Below are 10,235 nucleotides of genomic sequence, written 5' to 3'. Positions count from 1 at the left end.
GTAAAGCTAGTATGGCCTGCTGCCATGACCACACTTAGATGATAGCCTTAAAAGTGGAAGCACTGTGACCTAGAATGAATTTTTGAAATCTAATTGAAAATATTTATGAGCTTTGAAATGAGAACCAGAACTACAGTCCCAGATTTCCCTGTATCTGATCATTGAACCATCAGCTCTGTGTTGAGTACCATTTCTTCTTTGCCTCCAGAGTCTGCATCATGAGCACTGTGAGTGAAGCCAATGGCACCTTTGCCATCCAACTGTTGAAGATGCTCTGTCAACATGACCCTTCCAAAAATGTATGTTTTTCTCCTGTGAGCATCTCCTCTGCTCTAGCTATGGTCCTCTTGGGGGCGAAGGGAGAGACTGCTGCCCAGATATCTCAGGTAAGTTGTGTGTCACCCCTACACCTGTTTTTGCATGAATAAGAGCTTCTGAGAAGGCACAGTAGTAGTATGCACACACTGGTTCAGGGATCAGAAGCTAAAGAGGAAGGAAGACAGAGTCTCCTCCATTAACACTTGATTCCTGGAAATGAGATTTCCTGAGTTATGACTTGGGGGGCACACTCAAAATTTTGTCCATATTTCATATAACATTGGTTCATAGTAATCACATGCTAGGCTGGGTAGAACAGGCCTTTAATTTTAGCTTCCAAGGAGACTGATCTAGGAGGATCCCAACTCCAAGATTAGTCTGTGCAAATTACTTTCCATAAAAAAAGATTTATAAACGATGGAGGGAGGTTAATATGGCTATAACTTAGGTTCAGTCCCAAGTTCACCAATGTAAGAACAAAGAAGATGTTGTAATTATTTGAAACACAAGTTGCTGTGACCTATCTTGTTTTTATTTGTCTATTTTTTGTTATTCGAGACAGGATTCCTCCCTACAGCCTTTCCTCTCCTGGACTCAATTTGTAGATCAGGCTGGCCTTGAACTCACAGATGTCTACCTGCCTCCGCTTGCCAAATGCTGAGATTAAAGCTGTTGCCTTCAAGCCCTGCCTGCTCTATGTTATTTTAAGAGCAACAGACTTTGTAATCATGAGAGGACAAGGAAACATAATTCCTATTCTACATTTTGTCCAACCTTCCTTGCATCAGCTAAGGTGTTGAAAGGGATACAACATGGTTAGCTAGTCCAATCCTGACTGGGCATTAGGTGGGTTATTTTAACAACCCTCCTGAGAATATTCCATGGGATGGGTCTCTGACATCTGGACAGGGAGTTGAAGTGTGGATTACAGGGTAGAAAAAAGGCATTTGCCTGAGAAAAAAACACTCGGCATATAGTTCCATGGTGGTAAGGTGTCACTGTTACTCTTTGTTTTGCCAGAAATTTTTTCTCATGAAGATCCTCTCAGGTACAACTGCTCATCCTAATCGTTTCAAACTCAGACCATGCACACAAGAAGATTAATGCTCAGAGGAGGCTTCTTCATAATTAGTCTTTATGGCCTAACCAATGTTAATTATGTATGTGTGTGCCTGCTCACTTGCATGCATGCAAGCACCCTTGGGTGTCTCTTTATGAAGAAGGAAGGAGTCAATGCTGGGTGTCTTCCTCTTGTCAGTCCCTCCTAAAATGGGATTACAGGCACAGAGTGGGCCCATCTTTTTATGTGCTTAGTGGGAATCCAACTCAGATCCTCAGGGTCTTTACTGGCTTTACCTATAAACTTCCTTTTGCAACAAAATGATTCTTCGCTGAGCTGATAATGTTTCTTCCCTCCCCGCCCCCCCCCCCACAGGCACTTTGTTTAAACCCAGTGAAAGACATTCACCAGGGCTTCGAGTCACTTCTCAGTCACCTGAACAAGCCAGGCAGAAAGTACACCCTTAGAATTGCCAACAGGCTCTTTGCAGAGAGGACTTTGGAATTGCTCCCAGTAAGTACGTTGTACCAGTACAATGAAACAATTTTACTCAAACACTGGATGCTGTAGATGGCAGGAGAAGGACCCTAGAGAACTTGAGAAGAGTAAGGATTATGACTATCAAGTAACAGGGTATATATCTTTAACACAAGCTTGTAGAAGACTGGGCCAGAAGGGTCGTGAGTTCTAAGCCAGCCTGGATACATATGAGAGACTCGCCTATGTAACCTTCCTCTAAGACAGCAGTTGTATAATGGTATCTAAAAGATTTTAAATCTATTTTTATTTTTATTCATTTATGTTGGTCCTTTTCACTGGACAGACCCAGTATATGAAGATTATTGCAGTTGAAAGTGATATCTATCCTCACTATAGTTTTTTTTTTTTATAATGATATAGAGTTCAGAATACTGATGCACTTGCTGACATTTATTTGAAATTTACCTTCCTAAATATTTTTCTCTCCAAAGGCCTTTAAGGAGTCCTGTCTTCAGTTCTATCACTCAGAGATGGAGCAGCTCTCCTTTGTCACAGCTGCAGAGGAGTCCAGGAAACACATAAACACATGGGTCTCCAAACAGACTGAAGGTCAGAATCTCAAGTTACTCACACCCCACAGTCTTGTCCTTGCCATCCCTGCCCCTCTTCTTCCTCCCCTCCTCATTCTATTAATTTTTATTTCTTCTCACCATGGACTAATCTCACTGTTATTTCACAGAGTCAAAGTGATGCACACTAGCAAGTCCACCTGGTAGAATTTAGAACTCAGTTAATTCATTGAGGTTCTACTCAGACAATGAGATTTTAAAGACAGAGATGTTGCTGTATTTCTCTAGGACAGAGAGGCTGATGTAAATGTCCTGAAACTCATGGGCCTGATTTCAAGTCAAGCAGTTTCCTTAGAAGAAACAGGTGTTCTGCAGTGTTCACAGGCCATGTAACACTGCCATCTCTGAGATGGAGACCCCTGGGTAGACCTCCCCGACTACCTGCCTGTATCTGCTTCTTCCTCCATCCTGTATTGCTTCAGTCCATTTAGCTCTGAAGAGGACTTCTGTCTCTACCTCCCCACATCCTGTTTCAGCTCTGTTACTTCTGTTTCATGAACCTAGACTTGATCTCCAATGAAGACACTCTGCCAGGCTGTCAGTTACACTGACCTAAAGAGCCTCCCATTTGCAGTTGAACCTTACTTGTTTTTAGTCAGAGCTGACATCTTGCAGCCTTGGTCTTTCAGATCACTGAGACAATGGATTGGTATTTAACCATTCAGGTGCCTTCCTATCACTAGGTACATTCCATTTTCTGCTTAAAGTCTGTACTGGAAGAACACTTTTCTTTCAGTCATCAATTATTTTTTTTTTCATTTCTTTTGGAATCTTACCTCTTTGGAACACTTGATATTGTGAATTAGCAAGGAATGTCTTGTTCAGGGAAAGGACGGCTGTTAACAGGGAAGAAGGGAATCTATCTTCTTACCTGCATTACATCTTCCAGGGATGGACAGCACTCCAGAGTGTAGACTAGGAAGACCTCCTCCATGAAACGCTTTCTGACTTTGAGTCTCTGCCATGTTGTAGGAGGATAGAACTGGGCATGACCATGGAGTGCTAGAGGAGCCGCTGAATTTAACATTAGTTTACTAGTCGGGTCCTCTAGAGGAACAGAATAAATACATATTATAGATGAGTTTAAATAGATGGACACACACAGTATAAGCTGAGCACTCAGCTTTTGTCCATCCTTGTGCGGAGGGACCAAGAATGTGGGAGTTGCTCAGTCTATGCAGTGGACACCTCAGCAGTCTTAGTCTGGCATGCAAGGCCTAGAGGATTCTGCAGAGCCAATAGTCTTCGTCCTCATGATGGGTAGATCAATTGTCAGGTAAAATTGGCAGTGCTTGTACAGTGCACTCAGCAACAACGTCTGAGGCAGGCAGACAAAAGCAGTATTGCTTCTCTCTCTTACCTTTAGATCAATCAGCACAAGGTGTTGCCCGCTCTGAGGCGATTCCTCTCCATTACTTACTTCTTCTGGGTAATGACCTCACAGACCGGCCAGACATGTCTCTTAGCTCATTCCACAACCAATACAGATGACAACCAGGAGTTCCCACCCCGGAGGATAATCCTACTCCCCTCTCTTCCCTTCCACATTTCCTGTTCTTCCCACCCAGGAACTTTTTTTCTTCTTTTCCTCAACCTGCTTCCTTGAGAGACATAAAAGTCTCTCACCATCCTCAGCTTGGCGATGTTCTTCAGGGTTCATGACCTCTAGTCAAACATTGACAATGGAGTTTTGTTTTGATTTACTTTTTAAAGTGTTTACCCACATTCAGCAAATTTCATAACATCATGTTTGGATCTACCCAGATGTCCTATTGCTTTATGTCTCACATGTGTATTAAGGAACCTGAATGAAATCTTTGCTTTCTCCAAAGGAAAAATTCCCGAGCTGTTGTCAGGTGACTCAGTTGATCGAGAGACCAGGCTCATTCTTGTCAACGCCTTATACTTCAAAGGAAAGTGGAATCAAGCGTTTGACAGAGGAAGCACCAGGGAAATGCTATTTAAAATAAATGAGGTAAGGACCAGTATCCAAAAGTCCATGCAGTGAAGAAACTGCCTACAAAGTGATAATCATGAATATGCAGCTCATGGATAAGTGGTAGAGACTGTATATCCAGTGCGGTGGCTGGGAGTCATCAGAGTCCAGGAAAAGGAAAATCAGGAAAGCACCGAAAACATTTTGAGACTTATATTTCTGAATGAAAGGTTAAATTTCATGTAGTCAATATAGAAATAAATAGTGTTTACTGCCTGTGTGATTTTGAATTCTGTTGGAGACTCTTACCACTTCTGGAAATTTCTCATAAAACCTTTGTTTCTCCCTCATAGTAGAAACTAAATGTTCCTCTAACTTAAAGGAAAAGTAAAAACTGAGCCGGTAATGTATTATAATCCATTTATGGAGCCTGAAAAGAGTAAAAAGAATATACAAACTTATATATCTTTTTTTAAATTTCAAATAAGACCACTTAAACTATTGTTCAATTAATTGTTATTAACTAGTAGTATTCATAGCTTTTGAATAATGACAAAGAGCGAATAAGAAGTAAATCTTACTTAGAGTATCACTTGAACTAAATTCGATATGAGTGTAATTTGTCCAATCCATTTAAGATATAATTTAATGCATTTTGGAGTTTATCAATGGTAAACTTCCCATTGCCTTTTTTATTAGCAGTATTCTTAAAGAGTTTGGAAAAGTGATTTTTCTTTATTGGGAAATTTAGTCTATAAATATACATGGCCTGTAGAAGATTTTTGTGTTTTTTGTTCAACTGTAATTAAAATCTTCCCAGATGCCCCAATTACTTATTAAAATAATACTGGTAGATTATTAGAACTGCACAAACTCGAAAAAAAAAATGACAAACAAATCCATAAGGGTCTACGCAAAAGGCCCCCAACTTGTAAAGTGTTGAAAACATTATCTGCTTTATGATGGATTTTCACACTGTTAGTGCATCACAAACATATATGGAGATCTGTCCATATGACCCCCATAAGTAGTAATGTAACTTGGGATTTCCCTTCCCTCTGATGGGCTATGAGGCTGTATAGCTCCACCCCAGTCCTGTGCCTGTATGTGCTCTTGAGCTTTCTGCTCTGTGGTGGGTTAGAAGGCTGGGACCCATCATGAACCTTTGAGCATGTGTGCTTCTGTGGCCATGCTGTTATCTGAGAGGAAGTATCTGCCTGTGGTCCCATTCACACCACCATGATAATATTCCAGTCTGCTTTATGAAAATGTTTTCTCTTATTTATAATTGATTGTGCTGTTTCTTTAGATAAAATTCATGACCATATTAAATGATTAAAGTCTAGTTGTGATGTATTAGTCTTCTTTCCATTAGAGTAACAAACTATCTGACATAGTCACCTTAAAACAGGAAGAGGTTACCTAGGCTGTTGGATCCTGAAGTTTCCTTCTGGGTCACTTGGTCCAGTCCAGGTTGTGGTGGTACAGTACAGCATGGCAGAAATGCATGGTGGAGGCTTGCCCACCCCACAGCGGTCAGGAAGCAAAAGAGAGAAACAGGAAGGGGCTGCAGGTCAATATGTCCTTCAGGGGAGCATCCTTTCCAGTATGTAACTTCCCTCCCATTAGTCTCCACCACCTGACGGTCTGATTCTCTCTCCGTAGTCACTCTCTGGGGACAAAGGCTTTGGAGCATGAGCCTTTGTGGGTCATTTAAACCCAAACCTAGGATTCTTAAATAGTAACGGTTGAATGTTGCTCTTCCTTCTCTGGATAATGCATCATCTTTCTGTAGTTAGCTCATGTACTAATTATTTTGGGGTTTTATTCCTGCTTTGCTCTTGATGTGTGTGTGTGTGTGTGTGTGTGTGTGTGTGTGTGTGTGTGTGTGTGTGTGTGTCTGTCTGTCTGTCTTTCTGTCTGTTCATCCATCTATATCTGTCCACGTATGTCTATGTGTGATCCTGTGTGCCAATCTGAGAAAAGGTACAAAATGAAGAACTCTAAGTTGAGAAATTACACCCCCCCCCAAAATTTGGTCTAAAGATAAAACTTTTGGGCATTTTCTTGGTTAATGATTGCTTGAGTAGGGCCCAGCACACTATGGATAGTGTCCAAGTCCTGGTATGTGCTACTGAGTTATGGAAGAAACCAGGCTGTGAAAGCCATGAAGGCATGTCAACAACTAGTCTTTCTCCATGGCTTCAGCCTGAGTTCCTGCTCTGACTGACCCCAGTGTCTGATTGTGACCTGAGACTTGGAATAAGAAATAAACTCTTTCCAGCACAAATTGTTTTTTCACATGATGTTTCCTCACACAGGAAAACCCTAACAGTCACAGGCCCATATCAGCTGACACTCCTTTTTAATGAAATCGGCTAGAGGCTAGCAGATATTTTCTAAGTGCTCATCTGAACATGAATATTGTTTATATTGAGTGACTTCTGAAATCAACTGCTGCTCATTTGGAAAACTTGAATGCTCTCCATAAAAATGTGTTATGGCATGTATTGTCTGTACAGAAGGAGGAAAGGCCAGTGCAGATGATGTACCAGGAAGAATCCTTTAACCTCGCCAAAGTGAAGGAAATACAGGCAAAACTATTGGAGATACCCTATGAGGGCATGGAGCTGAGCTTGTTGATCCTGCTCCCAAAGGAAGGTGTGGACCTCAGCAAGGTGGGGAATAAGATTCTGTATCACTGACTACTTTAAATGTCTTTGAGAAAATCCAGTGTCCCTGGGGCCACTTGTCATTAGAACAGAACTCAATGTTGTCACCTTGGCAATGGCTTTTGGGAATTAGTACTGACAGACCGAAGTTCGAGTTATTTATGGGCTCTGAGCTTTGGGCTCAAACTGTGTCCAGGGCTCCTTTTGTGGGTTCCCTGCACCTGCACCATGACATATTTCAGAGATGTTTATTACATAGGATGAAATGAAGAGAACTCAAGTAGTTCATAGCACAGTGCTTGCAAAACACTCACTCACTGTAATATAATGTTTCATGATTTTCATCATTATTTTATATAATATCTGAGAACATAAAATAGACAGAAAGTTACTGCATTTGTTTAACAAAGAGGAAGAGAAGGGTGCAGCAGGGAGGGCAGAGTCAGGAATGTCATTATGAAATACCTTGGACTTCCTTGTAGCAGGATTTCCCACAGTGGAGGAGCTATCCTCTCCATGGTGGGAGGTGGAGTATGAAGGACCTCAGGGGTCTTTGTAAGCAGAACAGCTCCCCTGGCTCTCTGCATCCAGCTCCTTAACTATGGCATTGCTTTGCTGGAGTGTTAGCCAGTGTTCCAACTTTGAAAAAAACACATGACATGCATAACCTACTGGAGGAGGCTTTATCTCTGCAAACAGGTTTAGAGAGTTCACGTCAAGTTTCCTAGGCCCATCACATGTTGTCATGGTGCATGTGGAAGGGAATAGGGACTTCTTAGTTTCTCTAAGAGTGAAAGGACAAAACACAAAGGATTGATAATGAACACCTAAAGTCCACCACCAGCAATTAATTCCTTTATTCAGCTAGACCCACCTCACACCTTAAGTTTTCCGTGCCTCCCTAAACATTGTCATAACTTTCAAAAGAATAGTTCGTTAGAGTCTTTGATGGTATTTCTCCATGCAAGCCATAAAAGCACACAAAGCACACAGAATTACACCTTGGGTTGACCTCCCTTCTGCTTTAGCTCACATTGAGTCCTTTCTATTTTGATGTTTAATTTTTACTTCAGCAGACATGCTTTATTGTCTTTGAACTAAGTCTAATTCAAGAAAATGAAATCAGACAGGACCTAAATCACAGTCACCTGGACATGGAAATCTGTCAGATCAAAGATTTCCCTAAAGTGATTTAGGGGAAGACAACCAAGTGTTCTGATCATCAGTGTCTTGGTGCCCAAGCCCATAAAGGAAGACACAAACAAACTAGCAGGACAGTGGGACCCTTACATTAGCTATAGGAACAGGCAGTGGCCCCTGTAAAATGATGGAAGAATTGCCCATGTGGCTCTGGGTAAGACCTCAACTGTGAGTCTGAAAGTCCCTAATTCTGCTTTTTCAGGTGGAAAACAATCTCACTTTTGAGAAGTTAACAGCCTGGACCAAACCTGGTTTTGTGTCGAAAACTGAGATTGAGGTATACCTTCCAAAATTCAGGCTGCAAGAGAAATATGACATGGAATCCATTTTTCAACAGTTGGGAATGGTGGATGTCTTCCAAGAGGGCAATGCTGACTTATCAGCAATGTCTCCAGAGAGAAGCCTAAGTGTGTCCAAGTGTCTTCACCAGAGCGTGGTGGAGGTCAATGAGGAAGGCACGGAGGCTGCAGCAGGGTCCGCCATAGAAATGGTTGCAGATTGTTTGGGCCCAGTGTTCTGTGCTGACCACCCCTTCCTTTTCTTCATCAGGCACAACAAAACGAACAGCATCCTGTTCTGTGGCAGGTTCTCATCTCCATAAAGGCACATTTACTCCATAGGGCACAGTTCTCTCTTCAGCATCGCCTCATCACTCTGTGAGGGTGTGCAAATAAAGGGAAGCTATGTTCCAAGCTGAGAAAACTTCCTCCTGGCAGCCTGATCTTATCATGCCTGCATTTGTCTCTTTCTATCACAACAATCATTGTGCCCTTTGCCAAGATAAACCTAATGATGCCCTGTAGCCTATGCTATGCCTCTGGTAGGGGCAACTTATAGCCAATAACTAATAGTCAACTAGAAGTGATCTCACTGTGTAAGAGAATCATAATGGAGCTTGAGGGAAGGCTCAATAGTCAGGAGAGCTCCCAGCTCTAACACAGGGCCCAGGCACATTTCCCACCACCACATGAGTACTCCAAGCGTCCTAAACTCCAGTTTCATGGCCTTGATGTCATTTTTGGATTCTAATGGGTCCCACATGCACTTGGTGTGCTTATATTCATGCACATGGAAAGAAATTTAAAAAATAAAACATGTGTAATTAATTGAATAGTATCTGCTATTGTGGCTTTTCTGGATATGTTGCAATTATTCTTATAACAATATCAACAGTTTATGGATAAGAGTCAGTGACATGCCTGTGTCATGTCTTCATCCCCTTTCAAAGATTTTTGTGTATTCATCAGGACACGTATCCCCATCTCTTTCCTCTGTCTGCCACCAATCTCTCCTCTGTCTCTCCACCCATCCATTTTGAACATTTTGATTTGTTTGTCTCTTTGCTGTCTTTACCATGTGCTTTGATGCACAGAAATTTCTTTTTTCACTGAAGTTCCCATGATTAATTTTGTTCTCATCATGTTGTAGGCAGGCCAAAGCTCAGAATTCCACTGTAAAACCCTAAGCCACAGTAAATTGCTCCTATGTTTTCCTGGAAGGCTTTAATGGCTGTGGCTTTCACATTTAGGTCACTGATCTAGTATGAATTATATTTTATATGAGATGTGATGAAGAATCCCAATGTTATTCTTATAAATATGATCATCCAGTTTTCCCAACCTTGTAATTCTTTTTGACCAATGAGAAGGAAAAGCAATGCTTCAACTTGTGGCGTAAGATAGGAGTTACTCAGTTACATATATTGAACAAAACCATAAGGCTGAAAGAAAAATACCGTGAATGAACAGGGAGTGAAGAAGGACAGATGAAAAGCTCTGTAATCAGGGCCCTCAGAGATGACTCTGTGGGTAAAGGTCTTGCTGCCATGCCTGACAACTTGAGTTCTTCCTGGAACTCACGTGGTGGAGGAGAGAACCGACTCCAGCAAGTTGTCTTCTGCCTGAACCATGAGCACCCTGGTAGGCACAAGTACAAATAAC

At 41.7% G+C, this 10,235-nt stretch overlaps 1 protein-coding gene across 1 annotated transcript; it reads left to right on the top strand.

Moving 5' to 3' along the window:
• The first annotated feature begins 215 nt into the window (after positions 1-215).
• LOC127210147 (serpin B9-like) lies at positions 216-8,896 on the top strand. The gene is made up of 6 exons (XM_051169822.1): positions 216-386; positions 1,754-1,891; positions 2,350-2,467; positions 4,320-4,462; positions 6,946-7,101; positions 8,498-8,896. Exons 1-6 carry the CDS (start codon positions 219-221, stop codon positions 8,894-8,896), a joined length of 1,122 nt encoding a protein of 373 aa, XP_051025779.1. The 5' UTR covers positions 216-218.
• The last annotated feature ends 1,339 nt before the right edge of the window (positions 8,897-10,235 follow it).

This window comes from Acomys russatus, chromosome 3, assembly GCF_903995435.1.
Source record: "Acomys russatus chromosome 3, mAcoRus1.1, whole genome shotgun sequence".
NCBI lineage: Eukaryota > Metazoa > Chordata > Mammalia > Rodentia > Muridae > Acomys > Acomys russatus.
Note: the sequence above shows the minus strand (reverse complement) of the source record. Positions and strands in the feature narration are given on the sequence as shown.

Excerpts from the sequence above, each read along its gene's own strand:
- LOC127210147 (XM_051169822.1), top strand. The coding sequence starts at position 219 with ATGAGCACTGTGAGTGAAGCCAATGGCACCTTTGCCATCCAACTGTTG. Across the intron at positions 1,892-2,349 it reads GGACTTTGGAATTGCTCCCA|GCCTTTAAGGAGTCCTGTCT; the intron begins GTAAGTACGTTG and ends TTCTCTCCAAAG. Across the intron at positions 7,102-8,497 it reads AAGGTGTGGACCTCAGCAAG|GTGGAAAACAATCTCACTTT; the intron begins GTGGGGAATAAG and ends CTGCTTTTTCAG.